At 37.6% G+C, this 22,225-nt stretch overlaps 1 protein-coding gene across 2 annotated transcripts in view; it reads right to left on the bottom strand.

Moving 5' to 3' along the window:
* The window catches only part of ANK2 (ankyrin 2), a 247,787-nt gene that overhangs the window by 40,324 nt on the left and 185,238 nt on the right, over positions 1-22,225 (bottom strand). For both annotated transcript variants that reach the window (XM_068974921.1, XM_068974920.1), the window contains 9 exons: positions 21,529-21,631; positions 20,733-20,836; positions 16,477-16,512; positions 9,654-9,878; positions 7,832-7,930; positions 6,702-6,856; positions 3,012-3,223; positions 2,507-2,711; positions 148-244 (listed from right to left, as the gene is read on the bottom strand). In XM_068974921.1, coding sequence (XP_068831022.1) covers positions 148-244; positions 2,507-2,711; positions 3,012-3,223; positions 6,702-6,856; positions 7,832-7,930; positions 9,654-9,878; positions 16,477-16,512; positions 20,733-20,836; positions 21,529-21,631 — 1,236 coding nt within the window. The remainder of the gene's footprint in view (positions 1-147; positions 245-2,506; positions 2,712-3,011; positions 3,224-6,701; positions 6,857-7,831; positions 7,931-9,653; positions 9,879-16,476; positions 16,513-20,732; positions 20,837-21,528; positions 21,632-22,225) is intronic.

Here is a 22,225-nt window from a genome sequence, read left to right on the forward strand (position 1 = left end):
GTCTGGTTTAAGACATGAAAGTAAATGCAGACCATTTTTAAAACCAAACCCCCAAAAAATCACTTTTAAAGAATGTATGAAACAAAGTAAAACAAAAGACATTTGGGCACACAATTCCAATGGTTTTTCTGTGCAGTATAACCATACCTGGCAGACACATTGGTTGTAAAGGAAACACATTCATTGACAAATGTTAATGGCGTAGTTCCTGTAATATCTTCCCACTGAGCAGGGGTGGTTCCACCTGAAATAACAGGATTGTTGAAAAAAAAATTAGGCAGAACTCCAAACTCGGTGCTATAAAATAAAGGCTTTGTGGTTCTGGCTTCTGGCTACGTTCATTCACTCTTCAGGATGACACCCTGGAAACAAAGTGACTGAAAACTATGTGCTAAGAAAATGACACACTGAAAACAGACATTAACACCACATTTCACGGAACTAAATTTAAGGGAGGTCATTTGAATAACTGCTTCAAATTACTAGGTGCTCTTTTCTCTCCCTGACATTCTAAAGTTTTTTTTTTATTGTAATTGCTAGTTTCTGAAGATAATTTTGAATTGTATTCAGTTGATGATTTTAAAAGGTCCTTCGACTAACCAAGGAGCTGAATGCTTTGTTAAAGCAAAAATCCAAACACTCTTTCACTTGATATTTTAGGTAATTATTTTCAAGAAACAAAATTTCCTTTCAATTTGCAATTGAAGGTTGGCAAAAATCCTTGGAAAATATTAAAAGCTCAGTAAATATCAAAGTGAAAGAACAAATGAGTGAATGCCTCTGTACACTGACACATCACTCTGGAGGGTGATGCTGACTTTCACTTCTACTGAGAAATTAAGTTGGCATAAATAAGGACAAAACTGTCTTCAGGCATTGCAGGAGAAATATATGTTTGAGAGGAAAACAAATTTTGACTCTAAAGGATTGTTAAAGAAGGGAATGAGTTATCAAAATTCCTTATTCTAGGAGGCCCATAAAATATACATTCTAAACAGAATTATATAATAGAGCAAAACACAAAAATCCAAAAATCTACTAACATATTTGTAAAAATTAACAAGTAAATTTAAGAAGTTGTTCAGAACAAATCCATCCCAAGACAGAGGCCCAGAATAACTAGACTAGATGGTGTCAAGGCCCAGGTGGTATCTTCATTTGATCATCTAGAAGGGCAGGATGTGCCACAGACATTTTTCAATCTGACTTGTTTTGCGTCTGCGCTGCTACATAGCATATTATAGGATGATTAATCACATACACATGAATCAGTAAGTATGGGAAGGCTATATAATAAGCAGACATGAATAACTGGGAGAGGCCCTGAGTGAAGCATATGATTTCTCACTACTCTCATTTTAGGGCACGTATTTTCTTTTATTATTTTTGCTTTGTTTTGGTTTTGAGTGTCTTTTTTTGCGTGTGTGTGTGGTCATGCCATGTGGCATGTAGGACCTTGGTTCCCCCAACCATGGATCAAACCTGAGCCCTCTACACTGGAAGCACAGTCTTAACCACTAGACCACCAGGGAAACCCCCATGTATTTTAAAATTATGTCATACTATTAAACTTATGGGGTAAAGTCTCAATGGTTTGCTATCAAGAGTACAGGAAAAAAAACATTGATATGAAGGAAGAATGAGAGAGAGGATAAAAGAAGGATGAACATTCCTGCTAAAATGAGGAGAAATGAAAAAACAATCCAATAATACTGAAGCAGATATGGTTATTATTCCTACTAAAAACAGTATGAATATTTACTGAATGCTAGTACCATTCAGTTTCTGTTAAATAGGGAAATTCTCAATGATGTAGTTCCAGCACAGGTTACTTGTGTGGATTTTTTTCTCTCTCACCATCTGTGGTAGTATTATTGGTCTGCGACAGCCAGTGTCCTGGGAATATCTTTCTGGAGTTTGATGGTTAACTGAAAGCTATTGCAACTTCCAACTGAGAAGACTAAATACCCTTCCTTTTCCCATAGTTAGCCCACAGATTAATGATAAAGTCATAACCAATTCCTGGACAGAAAAGTTTGAAATAGTTGGTATAATTATTCAAGGTATCATTTAGTTTGCCACAGGTATAAGGTGATATCTTCAATGAAGGCTTAAAGCTTGGGTTTAGAGGTACATGGACTTGGGTTTGAATCCAAACTCTGTCAGATATTTACAGTATAATCTCAAGCAAACTGTAAAAAAACTTCTCTCAGTCTTGGTTTCCTTTCTAGTAAAAGGGGATTAAACTTTCCTCAGAGGGCTACTTTGGAGATAAAAATGACCATGTATTTGAAGTGTCTAAAAGTCTGGCTGGCATCAGGCTTTATTTAGAAAATATTAGTTCATTTCCTATTCCCTCTCACTTCCCTAGTCAGTGTGCTTTTCCTGAATTAATGCATATTAGTAAGATGCAGGCATCTTAGAACAAAGGTAATTTAGCATTTACAATCTAAGTTTCTTCTTCCAGAACTTTCTATTATTAACAAAATAGTCCTATGTGACTCACCTGTGATGCTGCATAGCAATCTTAAGGTTGGTGCATCTCCCCCAAAACCATTCAACATGACATCACTCGAAGCTTTGGGGACAGGAATTGTCATGGTAATTGGCTTGTGAAATTTTCTTCTTCTAGGTTCCAAAGTGACTATAGGGCTGAAGGTAGCTTTGTTGCCCAGAATCTTCTTAACCAACTCACTGTGCATAGGTTGAGCCTTTTAAAAGAAAGGAAAAATATTAAAATAAACAATACATCATTATATTCCATGTCAAATTTCTTAATACATTTTTATTTCATAAATCAGTTTTGTGTCTTCAAATATGGCAACTGTAATTTCCTACTGTTACCAAACACTCATATAAAACTTTACGACACTGATGACTTCTAAGGGCACCTTTTGCTCACCCAAGAATAATTGGATGCTTTAGCCATTTAATCCTCTTTTGAAAAGCTGATTCTGAATCACCGGAATAAAATCCATGTTAGGTTAACTTGCATCTTGATGTGGGCGTACCTGTAGGCCAACGCGGATCCGCTTGGTCAGTGCCCCCTCGGGGAACACGGCCTGCACCTGGGGCACCACGGTGCTGCTCAGCACGCCTCCCTCCGGGCCAATCAGGTTGCTGTCCTGCTTGATGCGAGACACCACCGCAAAGTACTGTGGGAAGTCACGGGTGATGATGCGGCAGACCCGTTTCTTTTCTAGGTCTTCCGGGGTATCCAGCACTGAGATAAGAAATGACCCATCTTCACAGAGCAATGATTCACTTTTGAAAACATTCTAGCAAACTCACTGGCATAGGTTAACACTGAACAGATGTGGCAGCAAAAACCTTTTTTAAATAATAGGAAAATTTTAAAAGCAAGGCTATCCTAACAATACCAGAATCTCTCAAGACTTGTCAGCATTTGGTTGGCACATTTTCTCTCTGTGAAAACTACATCTTTCCAGGGCACTGTGAAACAAAGCATTTAGTTCCAGGTGCGATATTGCAAGGCTGTCTTTGTAAGTAAGGGGGTTTGAGGGCAATGAAACAAACCTGTCCTATTTTTGGCTCAACGTGAGGAAGAGGAAATTGACCACGGGCTTGTTTCTTTACAAATTTCAAAGTTAGTTCAAAACTAGTTATTTGTGGTTTTCAGAAGTAATATGGTCCTTTTGGTTCTCAGGGGAGTAGTGTGGGAATAAAATCTGTCTTTGAAGGGTGAGATTTGTATCAGTGTGTTCATTCCAGTGGCATGGTTGTCTCTGAGATAATCACCGTGGATATTTTAAAAAGATCACTGATTGCAAATTTAGGGTTTCAGTATTCCCCTGAAATCATGAACTTACCAAGCAGATCATCTAACATCAGAATGGGATAATGGACTCTTGATAAATTGCATTAGTGTAGATATGTAGGGCAATACAGTAAATCCAACTGGTTTAAAATTTGAAACTTTGAACTAAGTAGATTACTGAATTTTAAGAGATTATGGAAAGCTATTCATTTTTAGAAAGCATTTTACAATTCTTACAGAGGCATGAACAGCAAGTGCCTTCTTCTTGACTCTTGAATATAACTAGATAGCAAAAGTCAGAAGTCCCAGCATCTGATCATTCATGACTGAAGACTGATACGTTGGCAATTACTAGCATATACTTATGAAAAAACAGGTTTTCACAGAACAAACATAACAAACATAAAAATATACAAATTCAATTCTGTTTCAAAATGAGCTTTTTATTTATGTAAAAAATTATGTAAGAGTGGGTCCCCATCTAAGGACAACATGGCATTGTTAATGAATGACAGGTAAATATATCAGAGGGAAATATCCTAAACTCAACGCACGCAAAAGAAATGGTTCCCAGGAGCAGAAGCAGCTAAATACAGGACAGAACAAGCTTTATCAGTAAGAATCCTGATCTTTTCATCTTAATTGGAAAATACTGACCCACACGTCTAGAAGGCATAATTTCCTCTTCCATGGCCTCTCTTCTTACTAACCCTCAGCAGGATACAGGAAGAAACATTAAAGCAGCTGCTGTCAGGCTACACTTCACTATCCATGAGCCACACATGAAGCTACAGTTAGTGGTCCTGGAAGACTGATAAAATCTGGCAAACAGCCACACAGTTGTGTGCCCAGGTCAATGCAAATTTTGGTATGTTCTTGGCACCTGGGCAAAAAAAAGTGCCTATTTGTGTAGTCACGTAAAGTGGAACATATCTCTGGTTATCAGGACTGACACCTCATCTCTGTGCAACCTCAGGAAGTCTAAGAAAGAACACCTCCCTCTAGCCAAACTAAAGTATTTCAACCTGAGGCTAAATGGCCTAAACTAGGATTTGAGATTTACAGAGATTAAAGCCCTAATGAAAAACACGATCCTTAACTTTATGTGTAAGTGTGCATATGAAATTCAACCATAGCTAACTCTCTGTTTAAAAAGTGTAAACTGTGAGTGAACTTAATTTTCCTAAGTCCTTAATAGAAAGTTAAAAGTATTATTCTAGTGAGAAGTTGCTATATAGCACAGAGAGCCCAGCCTGGTGCTCTGTGATGCTCTAGAGGGATGGGATGGGGCAGGGGAGGGAGGCATAAGAGAGAGGTAAAGGACTTCTCAGGTGGCGCTAATGGCAAAGAACCTGCCTGCCAATGCAGGAGAAGTAAGAGGTGTGGTTTCAGTTCCTGGGTTGGGAAGATTCCCTGGAGAATGAAATGGCAACCCACTCCAGTATTCTTGCCTGGAGAATCCCACGGAGAGAGGAGTTTGGTGGGTTACAGTCCACAGAGTGGCAAAGAGTTCGACATGACTAAAGCAACTTAGCACACACAGTATGTGCATAATATGGCTGATCTGCATTGTTGCATGGCAGAAAACAATACAACATTGTAAAGCTATTTTCCTCCAACTGAAAAATGTTAATGAAAGAAAAAATTATATTGTCCTATAATGTAGTAGTTATGGGTATATGTAAGTTTTCCTATAGAAAAATTTAGCACTTTTTATCAGTGTCTTAAATATCTAAATGTTCAAATTAGGTATTTTTTTAAATCATGGATATATTATCCAATATCTATTCATTTTGTTATGAAACAGTATCTGCTGCTGCTGCTAAGTCGCTTCAGTTGTGTCCGACTCTGTGCGACCCCATAGACGGCAGCCCACCAGGCTCCCCCGTCCCAGGGATTCTCCAGGCAAGTACATTGGAGTGGGTTGCCATTTCCTTCTCAACTGCATGGAAGTGGAAAGTAAAAGTGAAGTCACTCAGTTGTGTCCAACTCTTAGCAACCCCATTGACTGCAGCCTACTAGGTTGTAGTGGGATTTTCCAGGCGAGAGTACTGGAGTGGGGTGCCACTGCCTTCTCTGGAAACAGCATCTATTCTATTTCTTTTTTTTTTTTTTCTTTTTTTCTTATCCTATATCGAACCTAGACTAGTGATTCGTTTCTTAAATGATAGTATATATGTTTCAATGGCATTCTCCCAAATCATCCCACCCTCTCCCTCTCCCACAGAGTCCAAAAGTCTGTTCTTTACATCTGTGTCTCTTTTGCTGTCTCACATACAGGGTTATCATTACCATCTTTCTAAATTCCATATATATGTATTTTAGAAAAGTTTGCATGAAAGATAGAGATGGACTGTATTTCTTTATTAATCCAAGATATTTACTATTAAAAAATTTCATTTTCCTGAATGCAACAAAAATAAGACAAGGCAAATATACTGTGCACTCCAATGCATCACCATGGTAATATACCAGAACACTCTATTGTTTTTAGTCACTAAATCATGTCCAACTCTTTTGTAACCCCATGGACTGTAGCCTGCCAGGCTGCTCTGTCCATGGAATTTCCCAGGCAAGAATACTGGAGTGGGTTGCCATTTCCTTCTCCAGGGGACCTTCCCAACCCAGGGGTCAAACCCACGTCTCCTGCACTGGCAGATGGATTCTTTACCACTGAGTCACTGGTGCTAAACAAGGGGTCTGGGCAGCTAATGCTCAAAAACCCAGACTTCTTGTTTGGCACCTGCAATAACCTGGTATTATTTCCTTCACCACAACCTCGTGTCAATAGGCAGGCTTTACTGTGCAAGCACCAGCAGAGAAAATTGGATTAGGTAACACCCCCCCCCCCCGGGATATAAACAAATGCATCACTATCATGCCTCCACTTCAGAGTCCTTTTAAAACCTTCAGTATGAAGTACCTTCATCCATGCCATTCAGGATTTCATTCAGCTCCTCCTCCGTGTATTCACAGTAATGCTCTTTCCAGCTGTCCCCGTTCTCACTGCGCAGGACCACCAGTTCCCTCTCTTTTCCTCGCAGGGCAGCGAAATGAGGGATCTCCACGATCACAGGCCTGACACAGCAAGGCAGAACATTCAGTGTGGACAGGAGCTAACCACCAGCAAGACAAGCACCTCGATGCGGTCTGTTGCAAAGTGACCTGGAATTCTTCTCTTTCTGGGGACAGGGACAGAGCGGGGCCATCCTCCGGAGCCCTGCAGCTAGCACTCCACCTCAGGGGCACCAATCCTCGGGGCCATGCTGCTACCTTAAGCCAATGATGTCTCCCTGTGAGTGCATGTGGCATTCTGGAACTTCTCCTTTGATAAACGTAAGGATAACACATTTAACCAAAAGAAACGTACATGCATATCTATGAGGTATGCCAATCTCTTTAAATGTTTTCTACAAGGTGCAAAATGACAAAATGGTTTAAGAGGGAAAATGGCTCATACACTGCGTAATTTCATGTGCCATAAATGAGGAGATGTCAGAAAAGACAACTGCTTCGGAACTCGAGAGGCATGCACTCAAGGACTCTCTCCGTCTATTTCCTCCATTCAAGGAGACATAGGCATGTGCACACAGGGCGGCGCTACAGGAGCGCTCAGCAGGCAGCCAGGTTGTGTCCAGTGCCTATTTTATTCAGGATCCAGAACATGCACGGCCCTACTGTGTTTCGGTCACATTCACTCTCGAAATCCAGAGAGGCTTTTGATTTTTTTTTCAGTCCAGGTTGCTTTGATACAGACTCCGAATTTATCATAACAACATCGTAACTAGCACATAGTACAACTAGGCAGAAATCTCATGCTTTAAACGAAAATGAAGGTCACAGCACTTAAGGGAAAAGATATAAAAACATCACTCAAAAATAAAAGTCACATACCACAAGGGTCAGAAATGGTCCACTAAAGATAGGTTGTACAGAATTTAAATCATAGAGAGGGACATGTCATGGGCACAATGACAAAAAGAGAAATCATATTGCAGAAGGAGGAGAAGAATGGGGGCCCGCAGCCATCAATTTGTTTTAAGTCACTCCTACCCAAGGAATTTGGTTCCAGGAGGCCCCAGCTGAAGGATGCGGCTGACCAAACTTTCTCCCTCATTAAGTGGGGGAGGAGCCGTTGGCAGGTGAAGTTTACTGAGTACATCCAAAGCAGCAGTGAAAGAAAGAACATAGGTAAGCTTCAGGTGTTGTGTTCCACAGAACCCCAGCGTCACGAGCTGATGAACAGAGTGAAGTTTGGTTTCACACTGCGTTTGGTTCTGCCCCCTCCATTGGTCACAAAGAGCAAGAACAGAGACCCAGAGTGTGCAATGGAGGCGCGTGGAAGGAGGGCGCTTGGGGTCGGATCTATTCCTGCTTAGGTTCACCGCCAGGGCATGAGCCAAAAAAAAATAAAATAAAATATGCCCCACAGGAAAGACAAAGCTGTTGGGAATACAATAAAAACTCTGACTCTGTAATGAGGCCAGAAGTTTTCATGGGTATTTCTCAACAGATCTGACAATTATTAAAAAGCCTACGACTATCTGTAGGAGAAAGGACCTTGTACAGAATATGAAAGGAATCACTGGGGAATTATTCCAACCATAATGGAATTTTCTGATGCAACCCAGAACTTCACAGGCTCCTTCTAAATCTGTGGTCTGTCTGATTGGAGGACATGGGAGGTAGTTTCCATAACTGGGAAATACATACACACACCTTTTCAGGTGTGAACATAATTTGGAACAACCTGTTAACAGTTTGCTCCAAATTATGAGGCTTTAGAACAGTTTCCTGAGTTCTAAAGGAAGAAATCCACTTCCCCAGTATGACACTGGCAAAGCAAAAGAGTTCATAATGAATAGGATTTTCTCCCAGTTTTTCAGCACAAAGACTTTATATAACAAGACTTAAATACAACTGATTTGTTTCAAAATATTTTGAAACTTGTCCCCCTCCAAAACTTTGTTTTGTCAGTTTTCAGGAGGTGCTACTCATTTCTTGGCATACTGAGATACCAGGTAATATCACAGCAGCAGTACAAACAGAAGAAAAGCTTATTTCTGCTCAAAATTGCTAAAATGAGCATGGTAAAAGTCATTCTGGATTTTTGTCCTCTTAATGAAATCTATGCCAAATAAAACTGCCAGGATAATTTTTAACTCATGGTAGCAATTTTGATAACAGAAAAGACAAATCACATAGATTAAATTTTTGTATGTGCTATAAAGAACACTGCTCTCCAAAGCAAAGATGATGATTCTGTTTGTAGTAACTATACAAGACGTCAAGTTCATGTTCAGAACAGACTAGTACAGTTGACCCTTGAACAACTAGGCAGGTCCATTTGATTTTTTTCAATGGCAAATGGGTCAGAACCACGTGGTCCATCAGTGGTTGTTGGATCCACAGATGCAATACCTGGGATGTGGAGGAGCCTCTTACAGGCAGAGCCAACCCTCAGGTGTTTGCAAAGTTTCGACTGTGTAGGGGGCGGTCAGCACCTCTAACCCCTGCATCGTTCAAGGGCCAACTCTATTTTTTCTCTACGACTTTCCCACTGAAATCCAGATTAAAAAATACCTACCATCAACCAAAGTATGATTATGCATAGTGGAAGCCTGGCAGCTACTATCACATCCAAAGAGAAAGAGTAATAATCAACCTGAATGCTTAACCCACTAAAGCCTTAAAATAAGAGGCATTTAAGTGCAGTCAAACATTGAGGCATTACTTTCAATTCTTAAAGAATTTCATAGGGGCCAATCTTCTTTCAAAAGCTTGACGTACCTTTTTCCACTCCATCCTAGTGATTTCATGTAGAGGACTCAAGCTCACCGGTTGACTAACTGGGAGGTTTAGCAGAAACCCTTACCCAAGGAACTGAGCACCAGAAGGTCCGACTTCAATCAGGCGACTGGCCAGGCCTTCTCCTTCCACCATTGGGGGCATTGTCGCCAGTCTATGGCGTTTGACCAGTCGGCAGGTGACTCGTGTTGGGGCAGTACATTTCCGAGGCGGAATAATGATGCGGAGCCCGTTGTGTCTGCATCCTCGCATAGCACCACCTCGGGCATCCACCATAAAACTAACCAGGAAACTAAAAATTAAAATGGAAGATTAGGTGGTGTTTTGAAATATCGAAGGCAGATAAACAAGCTTTGTCAAGTTAGCTTTTTTCCGATAATGCTCTGTTCTTCAAACATCTCTTATTTATATGCATGGTGGCCAAAAGCATGCCCTTAAAAAGTAATTTTACTGTATACCAGTGCCTTTACTTCAGTTTGGTTGCTGTTTTAACTTTTGCATTTTTTGATCTGTTACTAAAGAACAGTTCTGCCCCTAATTTGACAATGGTAATATTAAACATGAACTTGTAAATTAAACATACATCCATCTGACTTAGAAAGTGGAATGAAATTACATAAAGAATATGAGTCTCCTTTTGTTTTAAATGCAGAGGCATTTGCTTCCCTCTATATGCGTCCTAAAAAATCCATAGTTTGAAATAATATAAAGATAGAGCAGAGAGGAAAGACTAAATTGTAGCTTTTCTAAGTTAACTCAACTTGACTTTTAAAAATTACATCATGTCCAGATCATTTTAGCATAATTCTGTGAGGCTTTCTCTCAAGACCAAATCCATGTACATGCATCCTGCTCCAACACTGTCATACCCAGGATGCGGGTTTTTAACTGATTACATTCTGAAAAAGAGGAAAACCAAAATAATCAAATGCTTTGGGAAGAGCCCATTTACCGATTCAAAGGTGCTTTTTCACTTCTTAAGTAGAAATATCTCTTCTATACCATTGTAATTGATAGGAGAGAAAGAAAACATGATTATCAATCCCCTCTGCTCTAGGTTTTGAGGGGGAAATCCTGGGCTCATGTTAATGGAAGACATCTGGGCATTGTGATTTTCCCCAAATTACAATAAATTAAACATGGAAAATTATAGCTAGTAATTCGGAAATGTAAAGGCATCTCTTCTTTTGCTTCTTTTTTGCCAACCTAATTGTTCATGAATAGGGGAATAATGATCCAAGGTAATTTGGCTTATTTTAACTGTACCAAGAGAAAGGGTTTGTCTCAACTCTGAAGTTGGTTCCTTCAGGATGTTTCTGCAGCTTAGTTTGAGTTCGTCTCACTAGGTTAGTGTAAAACTCAAAGTCTGGGAGGCACTCACTTTGTCAAGGAGGAAAAATTAAACCAGGCAATCTGCTGGTCGTATACGTACACACAAAGACACACACAAATAATGTGCACACCCTCTCACAAATAACATTACTGTCTTTCCCAATTCTCCTTGCACTGGCAAGAATTTTATACCAAAACAGAAAGAGGAAAGCAACACATAGGTGTAGTAAGATCTACTGATAGCTTAACCAGCACAGAACTATACTAGATTCATCACACTCAGACATTACATCCATGACAAGCACGTAAAACATTTGAAAGGCATTTCGTTAAAGTAAGTTACGGGACAGAAGCACAATATATTTGTGTTCTTTTTAAATAAGTGAAGGAAAAATACCTTAGCATCCTCTTCATAGCAGAACACAGAACTCATTAAGCATGCTATTGAACAGAACCCTGCTGCTAGGAATACAGATGTCTGTGAAGTAGCCCAGAGTGCCTATCTGAAGCAAGTCATGCAGAACGAGACCGAGAGAGGAGGTCTCACTCTTCTTTCCCCATGCAGGAGCCAGTCTAGACCTACCAGTTCCAACCCCGTCCTCTCAGCTTTTAGTACAGGGCACAAATTGGGGAGTATAAGCAACAGGTCAGCTCTGAAGTGTGGATGTTTCTGGTCTTTATCAAAATGCAATGAGAAAATGTTGGCTGCTTTTCTTATTACTAGCGTTTAAGTAGGAATTCTTAAATTATTTTCTATTTGCTTTTTAAAATGCACTATCGCTCAAAAGAATGAAAGAACTGGTAAAACGTCTAGATGACTAGAAAGGTTTATTTCCCATTTTATTATTTTCATTTGACTATGATATTTATTGTTGATTTTTATAAAAACTAGAAAAAAATGACTCAAGTTTCAACCGGTGCTATTTCGAACTCAATGCTGTATTTCTGACTTTCTCTACTTTCTTTGAGTTCTTTTTCATCTTTTGATTACTAGCACCATTGCTGAAGAACAGGGACTCAAAAAAGTATGGAATTATTATAATACATCTGATTAATATTATCAATATCCAATACTATCTGTATTTTTGGAAAGCATCCAGGGTGTTTCCCCATTCATGGTACATGCTATTATATTTTCACTATATTTATTCCAGTAATGGTTCACAGCCTATATATTCCATTTAGAATATCTTCTAGTGGTGGATTCTGTAAGGAGTGAATTGAAGTAGCTATATACTTGGCTGTAACAATGTCTGAGCACCTACATGTTTGATTACTTTCTCTGATTTCTATGTTACTTTCTTTTGAAATTCTCTTTTGTTCTCATGTACCCCAAAATTTCCACGCTGCTTTTCATGTCACATTTTGTACACTTCTTGAAAGTGCCAGGTGCTCTGCTAGGAACTTGGCAAGGATACAGAAAGTAAAGACATAGTCACTGCTGCCGAGATGCTCACAGTCTAAGCCCCAAATGTCACATGATGATTTCACTTACTCGGAACCAGTTACTCTCCTGGTCAAGGAGGAAGGAACTAAACCACACACAGGTCCATATCAGTGTCACAGTGGCAGTGACCTTGTCCTCCGTGTTTCTTCCTGTGTGTCCCAAGTGCCTAGTGCAATGTGAATGGGGCACATAGTAGGCAGTTAATAAGCAATTGCTTAATAGTGAATGAATGGAAGAGTGAAAAGGGTAAGTTGTGAGAAGCTGTATATATTTGTTTCTAATTGAGAAGGCTAAAGTAGAAGGTTATTTAATTCTTTGATTCCTGGATGACCAATCCAGTCAGACCTCATTCAAATTACTACACTCAGACATTTCAGTTCATAAAATAGCTAAATAGACGAGAAGGATTGTCTTCAATATTAAATATTCCTCTACAGGCATTTCCCTGCTTGAAAATGACAGAGTGAACATATTTAATTCCCTTGATAGAGGATTAGTAGAAAATGAGAGCAAGCAGAAAACCAAGAGTTTGGATACACCAAAGTAATGATTTTGTTAGGAGTGAAAACTATATGAAGAAAGACCAAAGACTGGGAAGTAAAAGGACTTAAAGACTGGAGCTGCAGTAAATAAATCTAACTATATATGTCTTGGTGTCATCATAGATCTAGAAAATTGTATTTAAGTATCACACCAGAACAGCAAGCAAATTTGAAAAATTAAAGTGGCAATGTGTCTAATTCAGAGAAAATTTCCAACAGAAACAAGCTTTTGTGTCTTTATGAAATAACTAAAGGAAGTGCACTAGGCTAATAAAAAACAACAAGCTCTATTGAGGGAATTATTAGATGAGAGAGGGAGAGAGAGATGAAGGAAGAGAGGGGCAGGCAGATAGAGAAGAAAGTAAATCACAAAGATATCACAAAAGAAACAAAAGGATGGGAAGTCATGAAAGAGCTAAATATTGATAGTCAACATGAATAAAAATGTTTACAAATTTAGTAAGAGAATACTCTAAGCAAATCAGACTCAAATAGTGTAACTGTAGATGCTGCTTAATAGTGAATGGTGGAAGAGTGAAAAGGGTAAGTTGTGAGAAGCTGTATATATTTATTTCTAATTGAAAAGAAGGCTAAAGTAGAAAGTTATTTAATTCTTTGGTCCCTGGACAACCAGGGACCAAACACCAGTCAGACTTCATTAAAGTAAGCTAAGCTAAGTCACTTCAGTCGTGTCTGACTCTGTGTGACCCCACAGATGGCAGCCCACCAGGCTCCCCCATCCCTGGGATTCTCTAGGCAAGAACACTGGAGTGGGCTGCCATTTCCTTCTCCAACTAATTAAAAAGCTGACTATGCAGAATTATATATATAAGTCTTTCCTTCAACTAAAAGAGAATAAGAGAAGTAACCATTCAATTTTTTTTTCTAGGTACTGATACAAAGTCTTTTGATAAAAGTCAACATGCTAATCAGTGAATCCCAATAGTTTATAATATAAAATTGGCTTAGCATTTGAATATTTTCATTAAAAATATCAGGATATCCAAAGGTGTTACTGCTTGGATGTGTGTGTTAGTCATTCAGTTGTGTCCAACTGTGTGCCACGCTCCTTTCTGTCCATGGGATTTCCCACTGGAGTGGGTCGCCATTTCCTTCTCCAGGGGATCTTCCCAACCCAGGGATCAAACCCACGTCACCAGTATTGGCAGGCGGGTTGTTAACCACTGAGCCACCAGCGAAGCTGAGGTAATAGATTAGTGGATAGTTATTTTGTGATGTATAACAATTTCAAAAAGCAGATGTTAAGAGACTATTTTTTTTTTTTTTGTATCACAGGAAGAAGTGAAAGGTTAGGGTGAATCATGAGAGAAATTAGTTCACATACCAGATTTGATTAAGTAAATTTGATTTTCTCATATTTTCAGGAGATTAAAAATGGGACAAGATAACCCTAACCCTAACACTGGGAGATGAAAAGAACTAAAGTAAAATGTATTGATAAATGGATTGAAGTTCAGTTCCATTGTTTGTGAGCTGTGACTGAAACCTCATCTGTCAATGAGGGATAATCCTATCACCACTTTTAAGCGTAGAATGAGAATTAAATCATTGTGGGTCAAGCAGATAGAATTCAATAAATGCATATAATTTTATATATTTTGAATGTCTTAAAATTAGCATATAATATACAAAGTTAAACAGAGAAACTAACATTTATTAAATACCTACAGTGAACCCAGAACTTTGCTAAAGTAGTTTAATATGGAGTTTTGATGAGTTTATGAACTGTACTAAAGAAGATGTAAAAAACACTATTAGTATAGAGCACAAGATAATTCAACAAGTACCACATTCTTTCCTGGCTCCAGCTTGGATCTATCACGAGATCTAACCCTGTGTTGAATTTCTGCTGTAACCTCCGGCAAGTCATTTAACATCTTTAGGTTTCAGTTTTCTCATCCCCAAAATGAGAGACTTTGATTAAACTCAAACTTTAATTCGGCATTCTGGTATTAAAATTCTAACTAGGTTAGGCGACCTACTGGAATGTTCCATTTCATAAGTTCTGGAAGCATTACTATTTGAAAAACAAACTGCTATTCCTCCAAGAAATATATACTACTTTTGCTGTATGGCTAAAACAATCAAGAGTAGTTTTGCAAAAAATCTATACACATACTACACTAAACATTGACTTCAGACTGTACAGACAAAAAAACATCACATAACATACTTGGTTTTAATTGTTTATCTTACTCTTCAAAGGAAATTCAGCAGTCATGCAAAGTAGAAATCCTTATTGAAGTTTTCGAAATTGTGAGATACACTGTTATCACAATTTAAAAGGGATAAAAGCAAAAGCAATCCACCATTATTATGCAGATGACTTGCCTAGGAATATGTAGTTGATTAGCTAGACAGATACATGCTTCAGTGGAGGCAGCAGAAAACAATGATTCTGGTCTTTTGAGGACTATATCCTCCACCCCGAAAGTTATGAATCCTTAGGTTTACGTTTAATTCATCCAGGACCATGGGGTAAGGATGGGGAGGAAATTGCAGCATTCAGAGTTAGTTATTGAGTGAAAATAGGAAAAAAAATCTGTCATCAGGGTGCTTCAGTGATTTACACATACATAGCAAGAGGGCCTTGAATCAAATCTCATTTCTGGGTTACTGTGAGAAAACCGTACCGTGAGCTCCCTGTCCTCTATAATTTCCTTAATTTCTTCCTAATCTTCCAAATTCCATCAACTGAAAAACGGATGAAAACAGCTTTGAAATAAAGTGCCTCAAACCTGTTAAAATCACCAAAAATGTATTTATCACTATGTTCATGTATAGACACAAAATATTTAGTGGGTATTGCAGAAAAAGTAAAAAAAAATGGATATAAATTTGTCAAAATTGAAAATTGTCTGATTTGTAGACAATCTTCAGTATCCTGATCCTGATGCATGACTGTATAATAAAAATACTATAACCAGTAGTCTGATAAGAACTTTTAAAAATAAGCTTATCAAAATAACATAGAAGCATAGATATTTTTAGAACACTGGAATCATTCTATAGTACAATTTCCAAAATATCAAAAGTTGCATTTAAAGCAGTACTAGCAAGCAAGTGCACTATTAATAAACTTTCAGCCTTTGGTTCCCCTAGACTATAGCTTTAAAAAACTCTTGCTAAGTGACACTTAAAATCATAACCTTTACTATAACTTGAAAACAGCTTAACCAATTTGCATAATTGCTGGGAATAACATCTTTCAGCTCTATGTAGCCCTTTCTCTCTCAAAAGAAGCAGAGATACGGAGACTTATGAGGAAGACAGCCTCTCACATTAGGTCTACACTCATTTTAGCATAACCCCACTTATTTCCAACAAAATAACAAATACTCGCTGTCCCTGTACCATAATGGGGAATTCAGTAATGGTCATGATGTGGAGGCAATACACCATTCTCCCTCGTGTGCGCCCTCTCTTGCTCTCTCTGGCTAGGTACGGTCACACTAAAGCATCCCGAGGCAAGGTACAGGGAGAAGGACATGGAGAAAGGGGAAGAGGAGAGGCAACATGTTCAGAGTAGGAATTATACGGAAGTTCACCTGCTGTTGTCACGATCAAGACATGGAGAGGTGCGGCTGCAACAGAATAGATACTTTAGCACAGAGAAGGAATGGATAAAGTGAAATATAAAGAAGGAAATCAGAAGTGACTTTCAAATGAAATATTTATATACCAATACCGTATCCACTGAAAAAAAGGATGGAAATACAAATGAGATACAGCTCTATGAAAAGGCTGAGAGAAGACCCAGATATGGGGGCTATGGAGTAACTCCCATGTTAGGGAACTGGGATATAAAATCACTGGAGAGGGATTTGTGGCCTTACTCAACACTGGTGTATGTGGATACTCAAAGTCTAAATATCCAAGAAGCTACACAACATCAAGGGGCAGTATAAAGAAAGATAAAAAGTCTTTGATTTGATAGACATAGTTTTGCCCCCATAGCTTTTCACTCACACTTTTAATACTTTCAAAATAATGGTAGTGCCCTTTGGGCTGCTACGTAAGAAATGCAAACAGAAAAGGTGCTATTTAAAAATTAGCTCCAATGACAAACAGTAGCATAAACTATAAGGCAGAGTAGGTAACATTAATTACCTACTACAGGTAACAAAAACTAAGTGAACGAAGTCTTAGTGCTTTCTCAAGACTTCCATTCCCTGTCTTTCTCACTGGTCACATTGTTTGATCTTGCTTTACGGTCCTGTCTTTCATGCCTCTTCTACTTGAATCTGCTCTTCCTCAAAATGCTCCGTGCGTTTTCATACGAGTCCACTTGGGTTTTCAACACCTGATGATTTACAAATGGATATGTGTATCCTCTGGACCAGAAACCTAACTTGACAAAGCAGTTGTTTTATGAAACAATTTTCTTCACCCCAAATAATTTACCTTCGTGTACCATTAAAAAAAAAAGAGTGTTTGAAATACATGAACAACTAAATTAACTGCCACAGGTACTTAGATAAATATTGATGTCATCAAAGGAAAAACATCTTTAATTTCTATGAATTTCAAATATCAACTTCCACTATATGAGCTAACATTTTTACCTTTTAAAAAAATAGACTATATTTTTTAGAGTAGTTTTAGGTTCACAGCAAAACCATCTTCAACATGTTTTTATGAAAAAGTCCTATAAAAGTTTACTTTCCTATTGACTTCTAGTTACTATGTCTTATATACGACATTATGAACTGGCATTTATTCGTTGGTACTTGGCTGACATTAAAAAACTATAACAATAAAGACTTTTGAAATAATATTTAAAATGAGTCACAAAACTAGCTATTGATAGGAATTTGTGGCTTACATCTGTTGATTCATTATGCACTTATGAAATGGGGAAGAAATGTAAAATTTAAGCTCTTGTCCAAGCTTGCACTGGATGTGATCATGGTTAGGATACTAGAAATAATCATCACGCTGTGAATCAGTAAGGCAACTTCTTTAAGAACAACAACAACAACAATATTACAGTCAGCCTTTCTTTTGCTAGGTACTGGCTGTATTTATTGGTCAGAACAGATTTTTTAATCACCGAGACCTATTTTCCTATTGTGATGAACACTAGTCATTGGAAACAGTAGAAGTAAAAGAAAATAATGGTGTTTATTGGTAGAAGTTATGTCTTCTATTAATCTAAAATCTCCATCTAATCTAATAGATCATTATCCACAAATTAGTGACATATGCTTATAAAAGCTAGCTTTATTATCTTCTCTATCAAAAATTATTTTTTTCTTACAATTTGGGCAGGCTTTGAAGTGGCTTAGGAATTCACCTAATTAATTAAAGAGAAACTCAGCTCCTTGTAAATTCCATAAAAACTATTACTCAGGAACCTGGTGTATAGTGAATAAAATTATAAGAAGTCATTTTTATATGATATATTATAAACAGTATTTATATTAATATCACAGTAGCTTTCAAATACCGTCACGCTCAGAAATATTGAATTTTTAGTGGTAACTATCCATTTCTTTGGAGTCATCTTTTGCAGTATTCATTCAAATACTATAGTAGAAACACAACCTTAAGATAGATTACCTGATAAAAAATAAGTCAAACACTGCCATTATGAATTGTACCACATTGGTTATTCCCATTTAGAGAATTCAGAATACTTTTGTTTCACTAACTGGAAGTTTGCGAAAGATGTGTGTGTGGATTGTATAAATACTAATGGCTAAAATCTATTGAGTACTTATTCTTTCTAGGCAAAGTGCTAACTACTTAAGAAGCATCTAATCCTTAAGTCTCCCCTATGGAGTCTATAATATAATATTCATCTTATAGATAAATAAACTGAAACACTTTACACAGTTTGCCCAGTGTCACATATTGAATGTCAGGGCCAGGATCTGAATTCTGTTTGATATGATTCCAAAGCACACTCTTAACCATCATGTTATTGCTCTTTTGGAGACTGTCTCCCAAATTCAAATAACAACACATCAGCAAGCTTCTTAAAGGTACTGGCTATGACTGACTCATCTGTTTTCCTTGGTGCCTGGCACAAAATTTGGTGCGTTGCAGAATTCAACAGTGTGTGAAGAGAGAATACTTAAGTAAATGGAAAGGATAAAAAGATATTTGAGGTAACTAGTCATATGTTAATTACCTAAGCCAAACTTATAGTCGAAGCTTTATTAGGCAATAGTGTTCCTTTCTAATAGCCTATATAAAACAAATATATTTGACAGCTGGTGCTTGTAGAAAATACCAATGGCAAGGCCCCAACAATAGAGACTGTGATAGAATTGGTTTCAGCTGGGGCCTGGGCATCAGTATTTTTAAAGCTCCCAAGTGATTCCCATGTACAGCCAGAGTTGAGGATCAGAGTTAGTGATCATGTTTCACAGTAAAAAAATTAGGATCTTTAAAATCTTGGTCTGCAATAAGACAATTTTTCTATGTCACAGTTTGCTTAAAATTATCTTGTCACTTTGTAGGCTGGACATGGACTTCAAATACTAGATTATAGTTTCTAAATTCTGATCTATTATCCATCAACACTCTAGGCCCAAGGTTTTTTTCTTCTTCTTCTTGTTGAAAAATTTAGTATGTGATGTTATGCTTTTTGAACCACTTATAGCTGTCAGATTTTAATTATCTCATTTCCTACTTAAAACAAGTAAATTTGAACGAGGTTTAATTGGTTTTTATTCCCCTGAATAACATTTGCATCAAGAACTAGCTTTTACTTATTTAACATAGAAGAGTATTATAATTATTTTCAATATTCTATGTAACTAATGTTATATCTATGCAACTAATTTTAAGAGCCTTTAACAGATCAGATTAAGAAGTCCCAAATTTTAAACTACAGTATCTTAGAATGCTTTCCTGAAAGGAGAATATTTTAGAATAATAAAAACAAGAAAGGATCCATCACTCAAAATCATTCTGGGGATTATGGATAAGGAGTTTGGGATAATAATTTAAATCAAAATATTATATTTAGTTAGATAAAATATGAGCAGGGTTTAAAAAGTAATTAAAGAAAAACATTTAAAAAGTTTATTCATAATTATGGAATTACTATACAACTTGAAACCATTAAAATGTAAGAAAAAGACCAGTTGTGAAGAGTATTACAATTTAAAGCCCCTTAAGGAATTTATATTCCAAATAATTGAATTCTTCTAACTTAAGATCATCTTTAAGGATATTTAAAATCTTTAACTCAAAGTCCTATTTTTTAATGAGATAATATAAATAGGCAGCATTTCTTCAGTAGTGTCATATATATTACCTGAATGACTTTAGAATGATAATTGAGAACCTAACTGGTTGCACTCAAACCTCCCTTTTTAATATATTCCTACTTCAACCATCATGTGAACTCCTTTGTAGATCTGTATGACTCAGACTCCTGTGGACATTATTTTAAATGCATTAATATGCAAGGAAAGGCATTTATTAAACTAGTCAATCTTAGTAAACAGAACTTTCAAAAGCAAATGCTCTTGCCCCTCTTTTCAAGGTATCTTAAAGACAAAAATATGAACAATAAGGAGGCCACAGGTATACTCTGGTTAGTTAACAAGCTATTTGACACAGTTCTATGTGTTATTTTAAAACAATGGTCCGTTCTTCTGTGTGCAATTCAACCCTTTTTGCTGGTCTGTTTGTGTGGAGAGAGTCCATGGCGGATAAAGCATGACCTTTTTAAAAAAGGTCACTTCCCCTGTAAGCTAGCCATCAGCTAAAGCTACTGGACAAAGCTGTTATTTTCACTCATCTCTTTTTACCTCTTGATCTGGATACATAATATTGATTTACTCACCCTGAATGAATAGGGCTGGAAGAAAGAGCCACGTTGTCCAAGTTTTCAGTGCCCCAGCTTAGACGATAAGAATTCCTTTCTGCCTCCTTGGCTAGAGTTGTCACCTGAACACAAAGAACACTGGATTTAATAAGAAAGACTTTCTTCCAATTAAATTAAAATATAATGAACTTCAATAATTGGAATCACAGAAAGTGGTATTACATGGAAAAACATTCATTTAAAAATATGATATGAGACTAAGGCATTTAAAATACATTCCGATTTAACTTACATTATTGATGTAGGGTTACACTTGTGTAGTTGTCTTTGAAAAACATAGGTTTCATCTACTTCCTTCCAGAAAACAGTCAAAACTGATAAAAATCATATCTAAAATTGAGTTCATAACAAATTCTACACCTTTTCTCATAGAAAACAATTTTAAAGATTGAGAGACATATTTTAACTTGTACCTTTTATCTTATACTTTAAAATGCATCCAACCTTACATTTTCCTTTAATAGAGATTTCACAAAGAAACTGAGTTTTATATATAATCTTCACAGAAGAATCCAGTATAGCTGAAGACACAAGTAGTATATTATTTTAGAAAAACTCTGCTCATTGAGAAATGTAGCAAACGTTCTTTATGCTTTTGAAAAACTTGTAAATCTCTTATCCTAGGCTTATCGTCCGAATTAAGACAGTTTTGTTTGTGTTTTTTTAGGTTAAAAATCTTCCAGATATTTCCAACATCAGATAATGTTGAAAAGGCCTCCAGAAAACAGAAACGCAAAGGCAAAAAGTCACGTACCTGGTGACTGGGGATCACAACTGTGTCGTCGATCATGGCACTGTCCCTCAGGTACGAGGCATGGCTCAGGGTGTGAGACCTGTCGGAACTGAAGGATCGAAGGCTGGTAGGTTGGCAGGAGGTCATGGTGATATACCAACAGCAGTAGTAGGGTTGGGAGGATGGAATGATGAGCCGAGCAGGAGAGTGAAAAAAGCGTGCTATTAGCTAACGGTGCAACTTCCAGGGGGACATAAATCGCAACTGTGGAAGAAGGAAACCCGGGTCTCTGTGTTGCCACACCTCTCTGTCCAGCAACTAAACTAACACATCTTTTGACTGGTTCCTACCACTCAATGGCCAGGGCACAAGGGAATCCAGAAGATAAAATTTGATCCTCCTAATCTGATTCATTTTCTTCCCAGAAATGTTAAACCGGCAACTGTAGCTTACTGCTAGTATAAGAAATTCACACAGAAAGTAATCCCAGGATAGACTGCTTAAATCTGTGTTAAATGTAAATCTCCCTGCAGCTAGGAAAAATATTAGTAGAGTAGAAGACAGCCCTCGGAGAGAGGTTTCATTTTCACTCATTTTCCTTTCTCTCCACACCTCTTTCTCCTCCTCTCCAGCTGTGAATGACTGCATGTTGGGACACACCCCTGGAAGCTACAGAGAGAGATGAATGGTGGCCAGATGCATGCTTCCTGTGGAAGCA

The sequence above is a fragment of the Capricornis sumatraensis genome, chromosome 7 (assembly GCF_032405125.1).
Source record: "Capricornis sumatraensis isolate serow.1 chromosome 7, serow.2, whole genome shotgun sequence".
Classification (NCBI taxonomy): domain Eukaryota; kingdom Metazoa; phylum Chordata; class Mammalia; order Artiodactyla; family Bovidae; genus Capricornis; species Capricornis sumatraensis.